We start from the raw sequence: 24152 nt of genomic DNA on the forward strand, positions 1-24152 counted from the left end.
TGCCACAGCCATTGCTGTGCTCTGGTATAACCGGGGCCATGCAAGCTTCGAGGTGGTCCTGGAGGAGCTTGGTGTTCTACCAACAGCAAGCTTGACCACCCTGGGGGACTACAGTGACAAGAGGCGCATTCAGAAGATGAATGCCCAACAGACTGCTGAGGCGAGGGCTCACCGCCGCGCATCGGCCACGAGAGCTCGCCTACAGGACTCCGCTCGGAAGGACCGCGAAGGAGTTGCATACAGTGCGGGTGAATTCTAGTCACCGTGGCCAGCTCCTGGACATACTGCCTGTGCATTGAACACACTTTAGAGTGTTTGCAAGTGCACCCTAATTAGTAAACATGTTTCAAACTTTCAAACGTGTTTTTCTCATTTTGAAATTTTTGGCCACGGTCACATTTTACTCACATAGTTTCATCCCCTTAAAATTGTCCTATTGCTTTGAAACCTGGCACACACATTCTTCAAGGTGTGTAGAGTGCCGTTATCTATTCTGATTTATGATACATAGCCATTATCAATAAAAACATACCAAGACAGCTTTTTTTTCTCATAATTTTAACCTCTTAAATGCACACAGTAGTTCATGACAAGCATAATAAACTATTACACAAACATCTACACAAAAGTTTTGATGTCGAAAAAGCGAGAGTAAAAATACCTTTGTTTTGCTATTGCATGTATAATAACTTTAAAAGTAATCAGGCCACACAAAATCTGATAACAGCTTTGGAATCTACATGAAAAAATATCTCTGTAGCTAAATTTTGGAAACCCTAACTTGAAAACTAAAGAAAAAGTGTTTTCGAGTAGCGTCTCCCCTTAACGAGCATTTGATTTGATTTGTGGGGTTTAACGTCCCAAAACCACCATATGATTATGAGAGACGCCGTAGTGGAGGGCTCCGGAAATTTAGACCAGCTGGGGTTCTTTAACGTGCACCCAAATCTGAGTACACGGCCTTAACGAGCATTTTACACCATTGAAATATACACAGTTTTGTCGGGAACCCACTGCATGTCCGAGTTAACCAAATAACCGAGTTAATGAGATCTGGATAAAAGAGCTTTTATTGTACTACAATGCAATTATCCTCAAGAACACGAGCGTTTGTTTAACTCCCGCTTATTTGGGGCTTATTCCTAGAAGCGCCGCCATTTTATTGGTGGGGGGGGGGGGGGCATGTTTTGGGGTGACTGTTTGCTCAGCGGTGCTTGGCAACTCTGGTCACTGAGACAGACGACGGCATCCGACGTGTTTCTTGTAAATGGGCACCTTCGACTAATGTCTGAGCATCGCATCTGTGCCAATGGTTACGCATTGAGCGTTAGTTGCATTTCATGAAGTGGACAGAACAAATCTACGCACTTTGTCTGCCTTTATCTCTCAGGAAACGCAACATTCTGACTTGCAATAGCAAATAGCTATTACAGACTGTATCCTGGCCCTACAAACCAGTGCCCGCGGAGCGGCCACTTGATTGGAATAGATAACGTTGAAATGCAAGCAGCCGCGGCCAGTAATGTAGGCTAAAATTATGCTAAAAACAAGATAAACAGGAAGTTTTCTTGCGAGTGCTCCTGGTGAATGCACAAACTGTCTCTACAGTGAAAATAAGTAAATAAATAAAAAAGCTCTTACAGTTTACTGTCCGAATCGCAAAAATGCGAACAAGCCTATGGCCTCATAATCGTTGTTGAAGTGAATTCAAAGCTATACAATTACATCATAGTTAAGGAGTAGCTTGTGTTGATGGAAAACATACACATGACAAGATACTACACTCCATTTAACACTACACTCAAACCTCATTACAACTAACTAGTATCTTACAAGAAAATAATCTTGTTATATCCAAAAATTTTTTATAAAAATTATTCCTAGCACTGTAACTATTGCAAGACTTTTTCATTTACTTTGTTATAACCGATATTTCGTCGTATCCGTGTTCATTGTATTCAGGTTTGAGTGTAACACTCGAAATATTTTGCAAAAATTGTTCAATAATTTTAACTCGCAAGAGTGTACGTAGCTTGCTTGAATAACTGATAGCCCTGAAAAAGTAACTAAATTTAAAGCAGTCAGTAAGGACACAATGAGCAGAACATCTAAGGTAGCTTAAACCTAGAAAAACATTCCTGAAATGTTTAACGTATTGAAAACTACACAAGATACGCTGCATAGTTTTTGTCGGTAGTATAAACTAGTGTAAATGTTTGCTTACTATTTCCATTAATAGGCACTGTACTATATACAAACATAAAGCAATTTCACTCAATGACAACAAAAACCATGCCCTAATCTTAATGTTAGCTACAGTTTCAGTAACGGGGAGTGAAAGCTTCTGGTTGCTTATGGTTCAAGATGCCTCCAAAATGCAATTGCACAGCCCACAACACCCTAGTCAACGCCACTAAGGAGGCAGTCACATTTTCATCTGGCTGACACACACAAGCTGCATAAAACAATGTGAACTCTAGAGTGACATCATCTCCTACTTGGTCGGTAATCCTGCCCTAGGACAGCATTGCAGAGTACATGAGACCAGTATTTCTTTAGTTACACAGGAGTCAGGCTGCCAGCCTTCCGTCATTTGAGCGCTCTTGCAGCCTTCCTAAATTGTATCACCCTAAAGGTGCATGAGAAGACAGTGTACATTATGGTTGCTTATGGTTCAAGATGCCTCCAAAATGCAATTGCACAGCCCACAACACCCTAGTCAACGCCACTAAGGAGGTAGTCACATTTTCATCTGGCCAACACACACAAGCTGCATAAAACAATGTGAACTCTAGAGTGACATCATCTCCTACTTGGTCGGTAATCCTACCCTAGGACAGCATTGCAGAGTACATGAGACCAGTATTTCTTTAGTTACACAGGAGTCAGGCTGCCAGCCTTCCGTCATCTGAGCGCTCTTGCAGCCTTCCTAAATTGTATCACCCTAAAGGTGCATGAGAAGACAGTGCACATTAGGCCATAAGCCGTCTCAGCTTGAAAAGTTGTTACATCAGCCATAAATCATCTCCAAGATCGTTTTAAGTGCTCCATAAGCACTTGAGTGTAACATGAGTAGCCACAGTTTGTTTAGCTAGAGGAGGAGGCGTGTGGTTGCCTGTTGATTGATTAAGTTGAGACAAGCAAACAATGGAGGATGGTGCATGCTGATGCATTCTTGACAAATTAGAATCACGATGTAATAGAATCACGATGTAAAAGTGTAGTGTTCAAGGTTATTTTCCTTGCTCTGCAAGTAAGCCATATACTGTGCATGGCAAAGGCTATGTTGATCAATGCTTCATAGATTGATATTCGTGCACAGCAGTGCGGCATCCTAGTGACAGTCATGGTGAGTGCCTATGCAACATTACCCTCTGTTTCAGAAAAATGCTCCTATATGGACCAAGAAAAAATAAAATGCCCTGAACACACACTTCTTCCATTGCCAAGCATGCAACAAAGTCTCAATTTGAGCAATGCACGCACCTGTTCGCAGGCCAAAACTTCTTCCGTCAAGATCTGCAGAAGAGGGATGGCATTGCGATCTGAACGACGAAACATTTCACGAACAATAGACAGCAGATTCCACATGCCCTCGGGCTCCCTGCCACGAAGTGGGCGGAGTAGGCTGCACCATTCAGTGGCTGCTGGTGGTGCTGTTGAGGACAGATAGTTGACATCGCTAAACACCATCGGTGATGGGACACAAAGCTTAATAAGAATCTTTCGTATATTTTCGTGCAAGGTTCCCTCATCAAGGCACCATGTCGTCTGTTCATATGCAGATGCTCCAGCCGTCGGATCTGTGTCAGCAAAAGAAAAAGAAAAGCAGAAGTATTTAACATAGCTGAGGCTATGTTACTTAAATGACAAATGGGTCGTTGAAAGCTGTGAACCTGCCGCAAAAGGCTCAGCTATAGTTCAGCTACGTTGGTGCAAGTATTACCTTACAGATGCATAGTGTCAACTCTAGTAGCAGTAGGTGCACTAGGACAGTTTACATGTCCATTGTGATGAGCATAATTGGTTGACGTGTCTGCCGAGAAGTGAAGCATAGCAAATAATTGAGATTCAAACGCGAACAGGGCCTGGCAAAATTATCGCGATGCACGCTTAAAAATGAAATCTAAGCGTCCTCTTAGTTTATCTGATCTGCTGAAACGCATTGTAGGCAGACCTTATAAGCACACATAGGAATCTATCTAAATAATATTATTCTTTGCGAAGCGTAGTGTGCAAATTTTTGCGTTAAAAAACCAGCTACAACACTGACTTCAGGCAGCCCAGTTAGTACATGAAAACAGCGCACCAAAATGGGACTACAAAATGAAGCAAGCACAATACGCAGTGCTGTGTCTGTGTGCTTCATTTCACTGCCCCACTTTAGCATGCTATTTTTTATGCTCGACCAAGTACACTTCGTCATGTGCAACTTTTCACTGTTTGCCTATTACAATGTCTTGTATCGAATCCCGACTGAGACGGCTGCATTTTCGATAGAGGCGAAAAATGCTGTAGGACCGTGTGCCGAGGTTTAGGTGCACGTTAAGGAACCCCAGGCAGTCGAAATTACCAGAGCCTTCCACTACGGCCTCTCTCATAATAATATCGTAGTTTTGGGACATTGAACCCTACATATCATTCAATAGTACTTATACTGTTCCTTCCTGCAATGACCCTCATCAGAATAAGCAGCCTATGTAAATAAATTATTATTCATGATGAAAGCCAAATTATCCATTACTAAGGAAGTGGAATTTTTGCAGTCATATGTAAAGGCTGATTGATGTATGGAGTTTAACGTCCCAAAACCACCATATAATTATGCGAGACGTTGCAGTGGAGGACTCTGGAAATTTCGACCACCTAGGGTTCTTTCAAGTGCACCCAAATCTGAGCACATGGGCCTACAGCATTTTCGCCTCCATTTAGAATGCAGCCGCCGCAGATGGAATTTAAGAAGCTTCTCCACAATTTCCCCGAAAATGGGAAACACACAGACAATCAAATAGCCAGTAATTTTAGTAAAGTCACACTTTTTCAAAATAAGAGATGCTCCTTTGGGCATGGCTAGAGAACTCTTAGGCTTAATATTCAATCAGTAATGTGAACTAAGATACTACATACGATAATTGCAAAGTACAATTACTCTTGACCCCCAACATTCAAAAACCTGACAATAAGAACTGTATTATATGGCGAATGTGACTCATTTTTCTCTCAGACTCCAGATAAAGCCACGAAACATATGTTTTAATACCCTTTAGTGACAATGTTTCAAACACTGCTGATGCCTTGACTGACTGCTGATGCCTGTACTGAGTCTAATGTACTTTCATAGACTACGAAAGCTATATCTAACTACAAAACTGCGCAAAAAAGCGACAGGAAACAGAGAAGGCAAACACACAAGCACAGAAAAGTAACAAATGGAAAAAAGCCCATGCAATTAGTAATATAACTTAAAGAGGACTGAACGCTCGGCTAGTTGCTAATTCTACAAAACTGTGCGAAAAAGCGACAACAGAGAAGGCACAAACACAAGCGCAGTGTGTATGCGGGAAAGAAAGCTTTATAAAGTTGTTTGCTGTTTTGAGATTTCTCGATTGATCACAAGGTTGTTATAGACTATAGAACACCTCTTTCCGAAGCCAACTTGCACTCTAGATTCAAGTCAAATGTTTCTCTTACCTTGTACAAAAATACCTACTATGTGTGCGTTTTCTCTCCTACTCTGTATAAAAGTACCTTCATACCGTGTATGTGCATGTGTATGTTTTGTAACAAACTGAAAATGAGCTGACTGGTCTATGATTCTTCACATCTTTGTACCAACTGGCCTAGCTCACTGCTTTGTTACTTCAAAGATGTAGAGTCGGCAGTACATATTTGAAAATCGTGTAACTCAGGTTGCCACCTCAGCCTTTTAGTCCTGTTAAATCAGATGTTATGAAAATACAAAAAGGCTTCTTTTATTACCAATAAGTTCTGTTAAACTAAATTATTGAAAGCAAAGTGACTTAGGGTCCTTATTCGTGTTCTCATATTCAGTACAGCTCTGCCAGCTTCAAGTTCAAGGTTCAAATGCCAGTTCAAGGTACAAAATGAGTGAGACTGATATCTCTTGGTTCCTTAGTAAGGAAAGATTCTGCAATAGTTGCTATATTGATAAAAAATAGAGTGCATTTACAAACAATAATTATAACAAATTTCGGTGAACTTACTTCCAGTGGTTAAAAAAAACTTTTTGACTGGCAAGGACCTCAGTAACAATATTTACTAAAACCAAGACATTCCTACTGGCCTTAACCTGATGTATATTAGCAAAAATACATTTAAGGGGCCCTGCAAAACTTCTCTAAGTAACCATCAAATGGCTTCAGTAAAAGAGGAGATTGCCTTACAAACCGACTGCCACAATTTTTTTTAGTTGTTAGAATCCGTCAAGTTCGAAAGAAGTTAAGAGACATTTGTTGCACGCTGCAACTGCTTTCTCTCTTTTGTCCCAATGAGCGCACTGGAAGCTAAGCTGGAAAGGACTGAACAGAGAAAAAAAAAAGAAAAGTCCTCTGCTAGCCACGTTAAGTGGTTTTTTTTTTTTTTTTTTTGAACGCTTGCTTTACTTTCAGTCTGACCGTGAGTGCGCGGGTGGACAGCACATGGCAGTCTCGGTAACTATGCAGCTCCCTATGCTCAAATCAACCAATGGCAGTGAATTTAGGCATGCGGCACAGTCATTTGGGTACATGGCATCATTTGTAGAAAGAACAGGGAACTTTGAAAATGAATTGTAAATTCCAAGCCGCATGCTGCACAACAATGTTTGGCTCAGGTGTTCTCGGGACTCTCGTCTATCGATCCGCAACATTTTCTGACCACGTTGAAAAAGTGTTGCAGGGCACCTTTAAGCAAGAGTAGCTAAGCTGAACAGGAAATGACAACCGAGGGCATGTCAGTGTTGAAAATGTTCACCTCACAAACAAAATTCTTTGAGGTGCTACAGTTTTATATAATAAAATGTCCAACCAAATTTGGCATCCATCAGATCGCACTTTGTCAAATACCCTTCATAAAGTAATTCTGAAAATCAGAAGCATTTAATTATTTTCACTGCAATTTAGCCAAAAATATTTGCACACCTGGCAAAAAAAGTTTGTATTAGGACTGGGCTCCCTAGGGAGTGAGCATTGTTGCACCATTAATGCCCAATGCTCTTAACACTTTCCTGTCTGCGCCTATCTTCATCAACAGTATGCTGCCGATTGCTTCAATAAACATTTTCTCGCGTTCGGAGCGCTCTGGGACAACGAGCGCCATCCAGTGCATAAAAGGAGAACTCTTTCTCTAGTTTCCCTTTTGTGTTTTCTTTTTTCGCTGCGGGAGGGTTTCTTTAAAGCATGTTTTAGACGTCGTGCTGGACGAGCGCTCGTTTTGTTTCCGACATGGCGTCAACGTCGCACGTGGCTGCCCCTCGAAAACGGCAAATTTCAATGGATTCTGATGAGTCTACATCAGAATTTTGTGATCGTGGTAGCAGCGAAGACTCGGTAAATGACTGATTCATCAGACTTGAGCACAGACGGTGAAAGTGCGTAGAGTAGCCCCGGATAGTAAACAGCTCTCGCCGATTAGTTCGGTTTTTTACTCCGAACCGTTTCATCGTGGCGACAATCAGATCTAAAGACATCCAGCGTGTTCTAAAGGTCGCGGTTATCTGCAGGGTGTAAACGTCGTTTGGATGGGATCACCTGTCGGCGGCACAGAGAGTGGAGTTTTGCGTGAGAAGACGACCGGGTGTTGACCTCGGCATTGCGATCCGCAGTGCCGCACGGCGCCTCGTAAGAGCCACTATGGCTAACTTTTTTTTGTATAAAATTAACTTGTACAGATAGAAAGTTCGTATATGCAGTAATGTTGCATATAGCATTCTTCTTTAAAATGTATATTTGGAAATTTTTCAGGTTGCGTTGGTGCAAAGCATAATCCATGGTTTTATGGAGTTTTCTCGTTTTTTCTTACAAATACTTTCATAAAATTTTTTCCACAAAAAATATTTTTAAATGTTTGTTTGAAAATAATACTATTAAAACGCACAATTTTTCTGTTACAAATTGATCTATACATTATAATATAAAGCATTTAATGTAGCAGTAAAAACAAATGTTTACTGGAGCACCCAAAAATGCCTTCTTTTCCTGCTGACAGGAAAGTGTTAAATCGATGCTTTATAGTTTGAAGAAACTACTCTAGGCTGATACTGAACTAGACGTTATGCTTCCTGGCTGGGCAGAAATCGGGCACACACAAATCTTGTATCTTAGAACCCCTTCAGGCATGAATTATAACAGACAGCCTACAAATGTGTCAAATTGACACAACACAACTCCACAACACTTGATATTATATTACAAAAAGAAAAAGAGAGATCTTTTGTGAGAGTTGCAGTAATTAATCAAATTAGTATGCAATTTAATATCTAACTACTCTGAAACCAGTCATATTCCATTTATGCATAGAGAGAATTAAATGTTAGACTCGAGACACCACAGCAATTTAATTTTGATTCTGCACATTAAGAAGAAAGCGAGATAATGGCTTTGATGTTGGCCCTGGAAGGCAGCAAGTTGAAGGACCCATCGAACTTTATAAAGGCTACATAGAATTGATCAGCTGAAGTCACACACAGAACATTAGTGTTAAGTCAAGACGCACCCGACTATGCAGGAGGTTCAAGTCATGCTAAACACAATGTATCTTGCCTATTTTTTTTGGCAACTAGTCTAACGAATCGTGAAGTTATGTCCACATATATGGACATTGCGCTCGAAGGGGATTAACATTTATATTGCCTGGTGTGCATACCACATAAATGAATAGAACAGAATAAAACATTAAAAGTCAAACTTTTGTTAATAACCCTACATGCCATGAGAAAGAAGATTATTGTCATGGCGTCAGACTCCTATGAATTAGGTCTTCTATACAAAAAGAAAAACTAACCTGTTAACCTTTAGCCGACGCCAAAATAAGAAAGTGTCAGTATTATTGAATTACTAGGCTTATATTCACCAGGATTTAATACTCCTGAATATACCGAGAAGTTGCGACTTGACATCACGTTATCACAACTTGCTATTTCTAATAAGAAAATTGTAATTATGAATATGCTGCCAAAGTTAGGACATAACTTTATATGTGAACATGTTTGAGATCTGTCTAGCTGAATAAAAAATTTGAAACATTAACAACTTTGGACTCAAAGTGTTTTATTTGTAAAACTTTAAATGCATTGGGTTCAAGTAGAAAAGGGGAAAAAGAAAGAGACTTAAGAGTACCGACATGATTCTGAGGCACACCAAAAAAAAAACATCTTTCGTTTCTTTGGCATGCATTAACAAGACTGTCCACATACCGGAGCCCGACAACACGTATAAAATATTTTACCTCGATTTTAAAGTTTGCATGCCCTGCATCTGCTATCTAGCCCCATGAAAATGAAGACATTATCATGAAAAGTCAACACACTTCACTGGTTTAGCAAAATCTGCGTCCTGCGTGCAGCCTAAATCGCAAAAATCACTGTCATAGTCTCTGGACGTCAATTGACTCGCCGTTGTTTACGTGAATGATGTACTAATTGCAGCAAACAGTGTGGTGTACACGTATCCCGAAGGAGTACGGCCACCAGCGTGGGTCCGGTCTTAGCGAGCCGCAGGGCACGCGTTAACCGTCGCCGTGGCGGGAAACACGATACTGCTCAAGTCGCAACACTTTATTGTGGCAACACCAAACGCAGTACAGCCCGTTGCAAAAAGGCGCGGCGGGAAAGCAAGTAGGCTTATCCACGCCACGGGCACAAAGTACTACACAGGGTGCCACGAGCACGTCTCCGCGGTAAAGGTAATCCACGGAGACACCGGGACAAAGGGGGCCCGGTTGCTCGAGCGAGGGCAAAGGCGCTCGCGTTGGCTTCGAAGGGAGACGGGTCGGCGTAGCTAGGCCACGCACTAGGACACCGTACTGCCCTTCGGCCGTGAGTACGCAGCGGGGCAACAAAAGGTGAGCGTTCGCATCGGGCGCGAGGCGCCGTCAGCGAAGTCCGACGAGCCCCGAGCGACGGGACTCGACGGACGGAAAAGAATGCGTGGCTCACCGTTTGAAGTCCCGGACTGTACTCCCCGCTCCCGACGCAGCGCGCGAAAACCTCTCGGGGGTCCCCGCGCGCGGCGCCACAGTCAACATCCGCTACAGGGTGAGGGAGTTAAACGTCACTCCGCCCTTCCCAGCGCGGCTGACGGCAAAGGAGGGCAGACATGTCGGGACATGAGAATGGCAGAAAAGGCGGGAAAGCCCGCGCAAAGGCAGCGGGCCAGCCTCAATTCCCACAACAGGCAGCTATTGTTGGTATGTCACAAGTTGCTGTTTTCCCGTGACATCAGACCTCTTTTTGATGCAACCAAAAATAGCAGTACTACTCGCAAACCCCTGGATACCTTACCGCACCTTAGAAATTTGTCAGTAGAGCATATAATCAAAGCCAACACCATAGCTATTTGTACAGCATAGCCCTAAATATGCAATTCACTAAAGGAATGATTAAAATGAAAAAAGCTTGCAAACAGCATTACCTGGTGCTCCCCGCAATGTGTTGATGGCAGTCTTCTGACTTGAAAGCAGCTCATCCAGTAACCGCTGAGCAGTGGGAAGGATCTACAAACAAAGCATGTGAAGATGAAAGTCGACCCTGTAACACTTTTTGATAAACTAGTTAAACTAGTTACCTGTTGTGGGAGCTCACTGATAAGATACTGAGCAAACTTTTGAAGCTGATCACGATGAAGCCTTGATAGAGATTCCGACACTGGTGCCCTCAGGCAGACTTGGTTTGGCTGCAAGGTATTGCACAATCATTATGACACTCTCATCCCGACAATGTGCCTGACAAATAACTTTATAATACACAACTCTCAACTCAGTCCATTTATACAGAGCATTAAAAGTGCTGACTCAGGCTATCTATTAGAATATGGAGTCTTGAACAGCAAAATGGGCAGGACTTAAATATGAGGCCTATTTTCTATTATGCAATGATTGGTTGGTCTGTGGTGCTTAATATCCCAAAGTCACTTGAGCATTGTAGCGGAAGACTAGATAGTCTCACCCACCTCCGGAGATTTTTCAATGGCCACCTTAATCCCACAATACGCACGAAGCTATCATTTCACCTCCATAAAAAGTGGAACACTGCAGCCAGGACTTTTGGGTGAGCAGCCTTGCACCCTAACCACTGGGCCACTGTGGCGGTGCTACAATGCAATAAATACCATGCTTTTTCTATCGTTTTGGCATAGTAATTTTTAAGCAGTATGTTATTTTCATGCCTCATAACTTGATGGCCGCCCTTGTGATACAAATGAATCGTAGCCTAAATGATGCTTAATGCACCCAATTTGAATTGACTGCTTAAGTTAAATTGGTTTGGCTTGATAAAAGTGCCACAACAGTATGTTGAGAAAGTATACATGAAACTGTTATATGAAACTATTATTGTACTAAATCCCTCATTTATCAGAAGTCAAAATGCTTTTCTTTGTTCAGGTATTCCTTCAGAGTACAATCATCCTAACAGTCATTTTGGTGGTTTCAGAAGTGTGTTATAGTGGTTTGGACTGTTATCCTGTATATTCCACTGTTCTTAACACAACGATGGCTTTGGGTCATGGTCATCATGATGAACGCTTTTGTGATGAGTGAAGAAAACGACGACGACGGAAGTGCGGGGCAAGGCGCGTGTAATGTGCACGTGAGTGTCAGCGAATCAGCTGATGACCTGTGGTGGCCCATTGAGGTGGCGTGCCACGATTGGGCCACGTGTGACCATTACGTGGCAGTAAGCTTTGTGGCTGGGGACGAGCCGAAGCAGCGGCAGACGGGAGACAGCGGGCCGAAGCATCGGGCGCAGGCGATCCAGGTTCCGGCCAGGGAACGCGGCTGTCCACGCTACTGCCGTCCAACTACCAGCTGGAGTGACGTTGCCGGCACGAGTACTGCATCTCGGGACACGGCCTGGCCTGCTGTTCTCTTCCTTGCCGAGGACATCGCGGATCTCGGCGAGGCGTCTCTGTGGTCAGACGTTCGGCACAGCAACATACGTGGCCTGGCTAATGGTCACGGTTGCGCCGAGCATCGCGTCTCGACGCAAGCTGTTCGCTGGACGGGCTGGCCATTTACACGCATGGAGCATCGCGTCTCCGATGCGGGGTGACTGCTCCGTAGTCGCACCCACGCCATCAAGCGCTGGTGTCACCAGAGCGTCGCACATCGGCAAGGGACGAGCAAGACGTTCTGCCGGGCGAGACGCGGGCGTGTGTACGGAGGACCATGGAGCCGGGCGAGGTTCAGGGTGGCCGAGGATCCAGGTGCCAGGGGAGTTCTGGCTGAATCGAGGATCGCCGAGCGGTGCCGAGCCGTACCGAGCGACGCGCCAGACTCGGACGTGGGCCGCGAGCTCATGAGCTGCAGTGCGCACCCGAGGGTACCTGGCGGTGCCCTGGCCAAGAAGAAGGAACGTGGGAAAAAGAGCTCGAGAGTTGAGGCCACGAAGGCAGACGAAGCGGTGCGCCGCTCGAGAGGACGAGTTCCTGGCAGCGTTCCTGAGCCGGATGTGGGACCCGTACGTGTCGGCCAGGTCGAACCCCGGTGTGTCTGTTCGAGGTCGAGTCCGTCAGCCTGTACAAGGTCCAAGGACGGGGCCTGCAGAACGGCTCCTGCCTGGGTGCAGTGGCCAGAAGCAGGTTCGTGGGCGAGACCTACCGGGTGTGGTCCTCGTGAGCCGTGGCCTGATTCTGGACCTCCGGAGTTGCGACCCTGACGGCTGGGTTGGCCGCGACGTCCGACTCAACGGCGCTGCACACGGTAGCGTATCCGTGCGCCGTCAGCCGTTCCACCCGTGCCATCAAATAAATTGTTCATGATAATCTTTTCTCGTCCGCTATAAGCAAACACAGTGACGAACGCCCTTAACCATCACAGCTTTGAATGAAAAGTGTTGACAAGTCCATCCTGGTTAAACTAGCGAGCGAGCCTGACCCAAGAACATGGCTCTGTGATTCTCCAAAAAGTGCTCCATGTGCAATGAACTCACTGGAAGATAACAGCATCTGAATCCAAACCGATAAAAAGGAGAAACATTTGAAGGCTCTACCTCAGACGATTAGGACAAACAAAGCAATCTCACTGCACTAAAAACAGAGGACGCTTAATGGTATCACAGAAAAACAAAAGTACTATTTTCTGTAACACCCTTGTTTTACAACAGAGGAAATATTATTCAGAGTATGCCAGTTATAAAGGACCCACATACAACAGAATTTCAGATACAATGAGTCATCATTCAGCCTAAGTTTGCTCTGTGCATTAATTAATGGAACGAAGTTCGCTTTTAATGTACTGCAATACAATGAACTATCGGCTACAATGGACAAAATTAGTGACATTTTTCTTTGAAATTGGGCACATAAAGTGTACTTTTGCCGTGTTGATGTGGGCCGACAACAAACTTAACCATGCCTCTCTATGCGCGCTAATGCCACGGTTATTTTAAATTTCGGCTGGAAACATTGGTGGCTTACGGTTAAGTCAAGCTTCCAGCCAAGCCAATCTGAAAGCACGTTCGTCACACCGATGGGTGAAGTGTTGCGACTAAAATGCAGCACGAAGTGACTGCATCATCGCTCAAAAATGCTCACCAATGTTTTATAACAACTTTCTTTTCGAGCTAAGTGTAAATAATGCATTTTTGTGTTTTGCGCGAGACATTCGTCACTCAATGCAGTAACGTTGTTAGGCATCACGACCAATGTTTTCAAAGACTAATGGACCAATGCCTCCCGAGTACGTTCTGGTGCTCCAAGCAGGCGAGTTGCACCGTCATATTAATGTAAGAAGGGCGTTGATGCTGCTCAGTACAGAACTCTCAGACCAACTTAGGACCATCCAGCTGATGCTGCATGGGAGCAACAGCTTCTAGCGGCCAATAGGCAACTCAATTTAAGCAAATATGGCTTCCTGTTTGCAAAAATAAGAAAATTTATTCCAAGCTCATCAAGAGAAGTGGCTGAAAAGACCTGCTAGAAGCTATTTATCGGGCTAAGCTTTGCTGCAGCGTACGAAGTATAAACGGCACTCGCTCATTTTAAACTTGTACTGCTATTTAGCTGATGGTGATCGAAGTCTTTCATAACCATGCTCTGTCAAATACATTCAGCATAGATCAGTAGAACTAGACTGGCCAATACTGCTGAGCGAAATCGATACGATCGCCACACGGTGATGCATGCACCCCCCCACCCCACCCTCTCACGTGGAGTTTGGATATTACGAACTTCAGATAATACGGACCCATTTTGCCGGATTATGATGGTCTGTTGTAATGAGAGTAGATTATATATCAATCACATTTAAGCTTGGAGGGCAATAAGCAGCCCTGCAAGCTGAAATATACCACTGACTTGACAGGTTAGATATGCTGTAGGCATTTAATTATGTGACTTAAACCATGACACAGTGTGAACCAAATGAAAAACTTTTAATCCAACTTCACAAAGAAAATACCACTATACTCCATATATCTCATCCTTTATGCAAGCCAGCTAGTAGCAACACAAACTATAATAGATGACAGTAATAACAAAAAGCACTTGAATGCCTTGCAAACAAATACAAAAGTGAAGCATGGCAACTTCCGAGATTTCACATTAACCTGTTGACAGACTTCACAAACTGAATGCCGGAGAGCTATTTAGCTTTTAGGTGTCTCTAATGTAACATTATATTACAGCCTAGTGGCAAATCAAATGAGTGCTTAAGCTATGAAAAAGAAAATTACCGACAGGTGCCCATCTAAATAAAGCCAATGTGCAGCATTTTCTTAGCAATACTTGCACAAATATCTCAAAGAGAATGAGAATAAAATTTGAATGTTTCTGGTATATTCCATGCTCTAATTCAAATAAACCATTTGGTGCTGTACACATGCTTAGCATATGTACATATGCTAAGCCCATTTTTAAAATTGTGATATCGACACTGCACTGCATAGGAGTGTATAGTGTACAAGTTTCCAGTATTTTCTTCTGATACATTTTAATTAAGGCTGTCTTGCATTATGGAGTGCAAATAAGGATTGTTGCACAAGGACAAGGATGGATGAGGAAAATTTTTCATTCACCTGGTGAATCCTGTGCAAGCAGACTGCCACCACATGGGAGCACCAGGAGGCAGCACTGCTACAAGTGCAGTTGCATGATGTGATGCGACAACGATCAAAAGTCACAGCCACGTTGTATGACCCCTTGGACACTGGCAAGCTCTGAGGAGGATGCACCGTAGCACTCAAGTGGAAGCCTGTTTATTGAAAGGGCAGAAAAAGATACCGATGAGGACAGCAGCTAGCTGAAGAGTTTTCATGTAATACATAAGTCCCAACCAATTTTGTTCATTTCACAACTGTTGAAAGCAGTGTTAGAAAGTACAGTTCAGACTACTCTGTAAGAAAAATCCAACCACTTTAGACAGATGAAATTAGTTTTTGAGAATGCTACTGGATATCAATGTGTGATCTTGTGGCCATCGTTACAGTTGAAAATAAAAGCCAAAGTTGCGCTTTTAAAATTTAGCACCAAAACAATGATGGCAGTTACTCAGTGTGACAACACAGATTTCGAAACATTTTTAAAAAACTAATGATGTCAAGACTGTCACTTCTTCAAAACATAATGTAATGCACACTTACCAATAAAGAACTATATATTTGCCTTTGTAAGCACTCTTGCACCTATGTAATGATTGCAGTGCTTTAACATGCATTTAAATACAAGTACAGGAGTGTTTTTGGGTCTAGAACTATATATTTGCCTTTGTAAGCACTCTTGCACCTATGTAATGATTGCCGTGCTTTAATATGCATTTAAATACAAGTACAGGAGTGTTTTTGGGTCTGTTCGATTTGCCAGCACCACGTGAACCAGTTCATGAGGTGCTGCACTTAGCCATTCGTTTCAAAAGGTGCAGGAGAGGTGCAGAGTTGGCTCACGATTTTCCTGCACCTCCTACGCTGACGGTGCCGGCTTGGTGCAGCCACGTGTGCAGCTGATCAGACAATGCAGCACTTAGGCTTAAGTGCCGTACATGCCTCTACTCTACAAATGCGGTGTATTTTGCCAAGATGTTTGGGACTCACGAACTGTCCACATGTGCAGTTTGCCATCAGTCAGTGTTAGTTGGACGGCATAAATTAAGGGAACAGAAATAAGGCCTGCACCTTGTCGGCCCCTCGTCATTCGTTTGGGGTGTCGCATTGTGCCTGCACAGCTGAATTCACACTGTACAATTAGTGAGCTTCTCATGCACCACCATGAACCAGTTCCGACTGGTGCAGGTGAATAGACCGGACCCTTTGCATTCGCCCTACAGTGGAGAGCAGCTGTGCTTGTGGTAGCACGTTGCAGACAATGGTGGGGGCAAGAAAATATTGTTGCAGCAGCAACATTCTGTTGCTGCTGCAACAATATTCTATCACTGCCTGAGCAGCACATTGAAGAAAAAAGACATGCATGTAAACACACAAAAATATGCACACCAATTTGAAGAAGGTCCTTAGTTGCCTTAGCCTTGAAGAGGTGCTCTCCCCTTTGAAATTCTTCTGGACTTCCATTGGCCAGGCAGGAATAAAGTCTTCAAAAGAAAATAAACATCTGTCTTCGCAACTTGTATAAGTGGACAAAATAGAAATCATAGCTTAACCACATGCGCAGCAAGGAGACAATATGCTGCAGTCCCTTTTCAATATTTCACAGACAGCAGCCAACTCATTTTGGATAAAGGAATCATGAAAGAAAGAATGTTTTGAATGTGGGCAGCATTCATAATATCACAAAGAACAAATTATAGTCTCTAATTATTCATTAACCAAATTAGCTATAAAGATAGCAAATGACAAAAAATTTCTGCTCAGTACCAAGGCAAATGTGGTATACTAAATTGTCATTAAACCACACTTTTGTTTTGCATACTCTCAAGCATATGTCAAGTGTCCCATGCCATACAACACAGTAGGAGCTACATTTAAAGAAACTTCCTTAATTAGGCAAGCATTAATTACTTTGGTCCCATATATAACATGCGGAAATGCTTTTTCATCAGACAACTGATCCGAGAAACCTGAACAATTGATTCAAATGAGATTTGTTGCATTTTAAAAAAATTAACCCTTTACTGCCGGTGTCACGAATTCGAGACATTGCGAAAAAACTCCGAGCAAGCAAGCCACAAAATGTGTGCCACCTTTAATGATGGCTGTCAAGCCCTCACAGAGAATGTAGGTTTCAGCATGAAAATTCAGCGCTGTCTCATGCGAGGTACTCTATGCTAGAACCAAGTGTTGTTAACTGGCAGCAGAGAGCTTAAGCAACGTGCAACAGCTCTCACTTTTACGTCTCTTTCTCACCCGAGTGATGCAAGTTCAATCTATATATTTATAAATATTCAGTGTGTATCCACACATGTTACGTAGCTAAAGTATGTTTTTTGTTGCCAGATCCTCCCTTCTGTGGCTTGCCACAATTCTTGACATACCTAAAAGTTGTAGGCGCCCAAAAAGTTGAGCACCTAAAACCCAGGGTGATACCCACAAAGTATGCATTGAAGTTGCATTTTAGATAATTAAACTTTGATATCAATTAAATGTTGCTATTTTAAAGCTGGAAAATAATATATTTTCTTTTCTTTGGCGGTTTCATAATTCAGTCAGTAAGGGTTAAAGCGCCTAAACACACTTCTAAACAAATAATAGCATGCCTCCCTATCAGAATATGCCGATTCACAAATCTGCCAGATAAAATTTTTTAAGCACAGAGTTGGACGCAATTATTGTAAGTCCGCCTGGCTTTCACTCTCCTTTAAATTTGGAAGCATGGTGGAAGTTGCTCTTTTAAATTTGGTAGCATGGTGGAAGTTGCTAAAACTATGCTGGGAGCATGACAAGGATGGCGTATAAGTTAGTAGTCATAAGCTCTGGCATGGCTAAGCTATACAAGTCCAGTAAAAGCTGGTTAATTTGACACCTATTTATTGAGATAATTTGGGCAGCTATATTGGTCCCATCCAAAGTGCATCTTAATCTATGGGACCTTTGATGATTCATTAAAATTCAGCTCCATGCCATTTAATTTAAACAAATGCTGCCGCTACATGAAAGTCTGGTAAATCAACGCTGGCATCACAGGAGTGAATCTGAAACTTGAGTGGTATGGCTATCATCATCTACTAATGGGGCGATCTCAGAATCACCGAATGTCTGCGTCTTATATCTTTCCTCAACTACATTAGCTCCATTGCACCTATGACGCCATTTTCCCTTGTGTTTGTCGACGTGTTAGCCGAGTCCACTGATAATGACTGCACGACCTTCGGTGCTCTGTTTCCCACAGATGTGACCCTTCAGAACTACATCGTGATTGATGATTGTTTCGTCATGACTGGTCTCCTGACCGATCATCAAATTATTAATGATGTCACGGGCATCCAAGAAAACCATGGCTCTAATAAAGAGTCGCGCGAGAAGATGCAGCCGCGACCTGATCACACCTGACTGAAAGTTTCGAAGGCACTTTGGTATTCGAGGACGTGTGCCAGAGCACTTCCGATAATTTGCACGCTGTTGGCCATTTGGAAGAGTTAAGGAAGATTGTAATTTCAGTTGGATAAAGTGCAACAAAGCAGACGAACGTTACAAAATACTTCCCAATAAAGTTATACTTCTCCAGCTTGACCCTAATGTTTTTTTCGTTCATTTATTATTAATTCGGCATTCAGTTGATTCAGACATATTGTCAGTGACGTGAAGTCCGAATTAATGACCTTTTATTGGTATGTGGCGAGTATGGGCTTTGCCCTGAGCATGCTTTATTGACAGATTGTAGGCCCGATTGCACAAAATGAAGCCCTTCTAATTCACTAAATATGAACCAATCTCTGCCAAGCACAGCTACAAGGTGCACAGAAGAGATTTCACATGCACTGAAAAAGGTACGTGCAGTTTAGTGAATGATGGCATATAATGATGAATGCTATGGTAGCATCATGGCCTCCAAGATGGCGCGCGCACCGGGTTTCTCTCCAGTCGTCCCAATCGCCGCGCTCTCCAGCCAACAAGTATCTCTGCGCGCAACCGCCTATCGCGAGAGGGTGCATTCACTGTGGATTCTAGCGGCAGCAGAAAACGTGGCAGATAGCAGAGCACACGAGATTCCAGTGTGCGCAATTTTTTTTTCTTTTAACATAAGAGCAAGAATCATCACCGCCAGAATTTTCTGGCTGCACTGAAAACAAGTATTTTTTTTGTTACTGCATTTATTTTGGTCCAATTTACGAAGAAAAGCATGGCAGCAGCTTAATTTTCCTGATATATATCATTGTAAGTATTCGTTTGTGGCGGTATTACGTTTTTTTTTTCATTACAGCCCCTTTTGTCTCGGTGCTAAATACCTTCGATTTCGGAAATATTCTAGTGATCCTCCTTTCTGGATATGTGTATGGGTGAAAACTGGGCTTATCATTGTCGTTGAATCATATTGCCCCCTTATCATGACACATTGTTTTATGATTTTATCGCGTACAGATATTTATGAGGTGGTCAATCGAAGCACAGTTACACTCTAGATAACCGAGTGCCCTTGCCATGTCACTAAGTAAAATGATAAGTAATTTTGCCAGAATATTATAGAAGGCTTCGATTAGCCAAACTAAATTTACTCCCCACGTCTTTCACAGTGAGAGTGTCAGAGTTGTAATCGTCTCCCCTTTCGTCATCTGTCTTTTGGTTATGTTATGGTAACACAATGATGATATCAGTATCGTGTTCACTTACTGTACTCTTCCAAATCCAAATCCAAATCAAAGGTTCGCACATGCAGCAGAATGGAGTCTTTATGAAGAAAACCAAATATTCGTCAAGGTAGTATAATGAATTTTTATGTTTAAAATGCGTTTTTCTCAAAATGAATTTTCGGGCAACTTCTTTAGTTTGAATGTCATGTTTTTAGTACTTCTGGTAACCAGATCGGGATGAAAATTTTCTCACTTATTGCTTAACATGCGAGTGCAATTATCCTCCTTAACATGTGTTATTGCTTATGTAAATATTACAAACTTAAAGTAAGCAATAAGCATGGACTGAGCATTTTAGTACTCACATTAACATTTTTCTTGTTAATTTAAATGTTTTATACACACTTTTATAGTTATTTGCATTCTACAGTTGATGTGGACCAATGTGAGTCATTAATAGCTTGTAATTGTAAAAGCTTAGTGGTAGGAAAAGTCTGTCCAAAAATGGGTATATTTTACACATTGTCTTAGAACAAAACAAAAACTATGCAGCCTACTATAAAACCGGTCACATATTTGAAATTGGTATAAAAACTTTTATAAACAGCAAAAATTTTATTTCATTGTCCAAGGCTACAGATAGCTTTTCTTTTTTTTTTTTTCTTTTTCGAGTAGTCTCTCCCCTTTATTCCTTAGAATGTTTTAGGGCCCATCTAAGCATTGCTGGTGAATAAATTTAATATATGAATTTGCAGCATACATGAAACAGTCAGGGTGTTTATTAAGGTTCCGTAGAAGTTCTACAAATAAATATGTGCTACATAGTTACGTATGACATGTCTAATTTTGTGTATTAGAAATATTAGTAGTCATGGTTTACAGAAATTTAATACTCAAAACTAGGGGTCAGACGTTCATTAAATTTTTGCTATTCTTCAAGCAATTCTTGTGAATAGCAATGGTCACCTATACGAAAAATCTGTACCTAAATGCAGCTGCTAGATTTTGAATTTTTTTCAATGCAACAAACCACATCAAAATCAATACAGTGGCCGTGAGTAAAAAAAAACCACTTGATCCCCATATAAGAATCACATTTAAGGTGATTAATATGGTTTAGCACAAAACACCGTAACAATGATGAAAGGAAAAATGGGAATTGACCAAGGGTACAGTTTCTCTCTTAGACTGCCCTAATGAAACAAATTGATCATGAAGCCAAGGAATGCATAGGTTGACCTTCATATTAACCATAATAGTTATATGAACACCACATTTTTCACTGTAATTAATACTCATACTAACGTGTCATGCAACCACACAGCCAGGCTTGAAGCAGAGTTTGCTACAATGTTCATTATGAAAGCTTTCAGCACACACACCTAAAATTGGATCCAAAACTTGACACTGAAGTACTTTTTCTTTAGCTTGAAAGCTAAATTAAAAGCTAAAACTTAAGTTTTTTCAGTGAGGAATTCCTTTTTGTGCTACAGAAGGCTTGGTGCTTATAACTTAAGTTTCGAATTTTAACACGGGTTTTCTTTTTATCCCCATTACCTAATGTCTTCTTCGTTCTCAGGGAAACTCCAAAAAGCAATGCGCAGTTGTAGCTGTTCCGGGACTGGTGGATACACATGTTCAACCACTTCGAAAGGAATGTGTGCAGCAACCTCCCTAGCTGCAAGCTCCACTAAGGACAACGGCTGGCCTCCTTCAGCTGCAAGAGAACACACAGCACTATTAAGTTTCCATCATTCTTCGTCAAAGAAGGAAAGGCATTGGCAACTACAAATGCTACGTTTAACACAGGACAGCAGAAGACACCAGGACACAGTGCTGAGCCCTCACGTTTTTCATCATCCAGAGTCTTTTTTTTTTTTGTGCTAAAACAAAAGATGTGCCCCACCAGTCTGTTTTCTGAAGTATTAGCAGCTCTACTCACAGACTAATATTATACAACATGTTAGATAGTTAAGGATGAAAATTTGATTACCTTTCAAGCTAATACCCAGCCACCCACATATTTGAATGTTTACAAGTACAATGAACATTTTGCTTTGACAATTTGTAAAACAGCTGCAAGCAGAACTGTTGAAAATTACAGCAGTGGGAAGTCATGTCCGAGTTTTACCCAAAAGACAAAACAGTGATAGGGATAGTAATGCATCTAACAGCGGCAAAGAAGTCTGTAGTTTTAATGACCTTATTTTTCTCAGTGAATATTCACTCAATTGAGGAGCACGGGGCCTGCATGTGCAGATATACACACATGGATCTCACTCTAGAGCTGCAAACAACGGCTTTTACAATGGTGACATGAACAGCACTAACTCAAGTAAGCAAACATCTTCCGTAGCTTCTTGCTTTTTTGAGACAATGCGAGTTGAAGCATTACACATGCAGAGATCCAGCATGCCAGCCAAGAAAGTCACATGATGCAACCAGCTTGCCCAGCCTTTGAAATTGATGCAGTTTGCTTGCAAGAGAGGGCACTAACCATGCCTCGGCACTATCAAACATACATGTATTTTAGATACTACCTTAATACTCTTTAGGTATTTTGTAACTGTTTCATGATACCGATGGCAGGTGGGGTATCAGTATTATTTTCGACACACCATACAAAGTAACATGTATTTTACAGCACAAGATACAACTTTGGCACAATTAACCGAGTCTATGTAGAAGTTAGTGACAGTTCAACGCTAAGGTACCTGCTAAAGAGGAAAGCAACGTTTCATTAAATTGATTCTGCTAAAAGTCATGGCACCTTGGTTGTCACTGCTTACACATGTCTTCGCACCAGGATGTTGTTTCAAGTGGCAGGATTGAAGAAAAAATTAGTTTTGCCACAAGGGCAAAGCAATGAACGTGATCACAACCAATCTAAATTCCATACGAAGCAAGGCTAGCAGCCAACTTTTTTGGATCTGATCTCGCGAAACGCAACAAAGTGTGAGGTTATGTGTGTGTAGTCTCTCCAGGGACCGAAGCTGTTGTCATGGTATCCTCTAAAGGTGAAGCAAGCATTGAGGACACAGCAGGTTGGTTAGCAGTCTCCTGATGTCTGTTGAGATGGCACACGCGCCAGAGTTTATGAGCAAAGTTTAGAGTTGCTGCTCAATCGACGCATCCACTCAGAAATATGTTCCCAAGGAAAAAAACTTTGCCAGGTACAGGGAAACCTTAGACAAGTTGCAGGCATTGAACAGGCTATCAACTTATAAACACGACAGACAGTTTTGTAGGGTAGGACCTCGGGCAAGACTGCCATGATCAGACTTCACAAACAATATCTGTGAAGAGCGTTCTACCCTTGCGAGTCTTTTCAAAAAAAAAAAAAAAAAGAGGATGGACAAAGCTCTTTTCAGTCCACAAGAAGACCAAGTTCCTCCCAACTTTCAACTACAAGCTTGATGGCTTTTGCTGCAGAAACCCCTTCAGATAATTTTAAATTATCGACGAAGGCCTATTATACAGCTTTGAAAGATTGACAAAGCTACTTGACTTATGTGTCAGCAACAGCTTAATGTTATTGCCATACAAGGATGAGACTGCACTGGACAGGTTGACCCGACGAACACCTAATGAACGTATGCTATGTGCAGCACAATAACGTCACACTAACAATTTCACAGAAGCCTTTTCTACTGATTGGCAACATCTTAAAACTATGTTCAAGTGTTGCAGGACCCCTTTAGTATGTTATCAATACATGCAGCATTTTTAAAAATGCTTTGTCGTAGGCCTGGTCACAAGCATACCGTGCCCCCTGGCCTTATGATGGAGAAAGACTCATGTTCACTGTTGGGCTAGTATAGTTCGTACATAGTTATTTCAAATGAAAACGGCACAAAGAATAGACCATGAGGCACACAAAGCACAGCAAAGACGTGCACCTGTTGTAAAGTACACACAAATAGGTGCAACACACTTAGCACTAGCAAGAGACATAGCATGCCCAATATGTAAACAGCTGAAACAGCCTCTTTAAAATAAAAGTAGGGTGGGGAGGGAAGCAAGCATGAAGGTGCTGCTGATACAGTTGAATAAGATATGCAAGTGCCACCAGAAATGACCGTTTATGCAATATAGCACATCTTGTGTAATACTGAACTTCACACTGCCATTTCAATATTTTGAAGAAACTGACTTGCGCAAGTCCTTCAGGGAGCTTGGCGTTTGAACAAGCAGTAGATATGCAAATGTGATTGCCACTGCTCACGAGAAGCCCCGCAAGAAAAAACACCCAAACATCAGAATTA

At 42.1% G+C, this 24152-nt stretch overlaps 1 protein-coding gene across 7 annotated transcripts in view; it reads right to left on the bottom strand.

The window, feature by feature from the left end:
* Dora (zinc finger SWIM domain-containing dorado) overlaps positions 1 to 24152 on the bottom strand; it is a 254430-nt gene that overhangs the window by 199528 nt on the left and 30750 nt on the right. For all 7 annotated transcript variants that reach the window (XM_075879288.1, XM_075879287.1, XM_075879290.1 and 4 more), the window contains exons 2-7: positions 21445 to 21604; positions 16640 to 16734; positions 15230 to 15405; positions 10782 to 10889; positions 10629 to 10710; positions 3487 to 3803 (exon numbers count right to left, since the gene is read on the bottom strand). In XM_075879288.1, the coding sequence (XP_075735403.1) occupies positions 3487 to 3803; positions 10629 to 10710; positions 10782 to 10889; positions 15230 to 15405; positions 16640 to 16734; positions 21445 to 21604 (938 nt within the window). The remainder of the gene's footprint in view (positions 1 to 3486; positions 3804 to 10628; positions 10711 to 10781; positions 10890 to 15229; positions 15406 to 16639; positions 16735 to 21444; positions 21605 to 24152) is intronic.

This window comes from Rhipicephalus microplus, chromosome X, assembly GCF_043290135.1.
Source record: "Rhipicephalus microplus isolate Deutch F79 chromosome X, USDA_Rmic, whole genome shotgun sequence".
Classification (NCBI taxonomy): domain Eukaryota; kingdom Metazoa; phylum Arthropoda; class Arachnida; order Ixodida; family Ixodidae; genus Rhipicephalus; species Rhipicephalus microplus.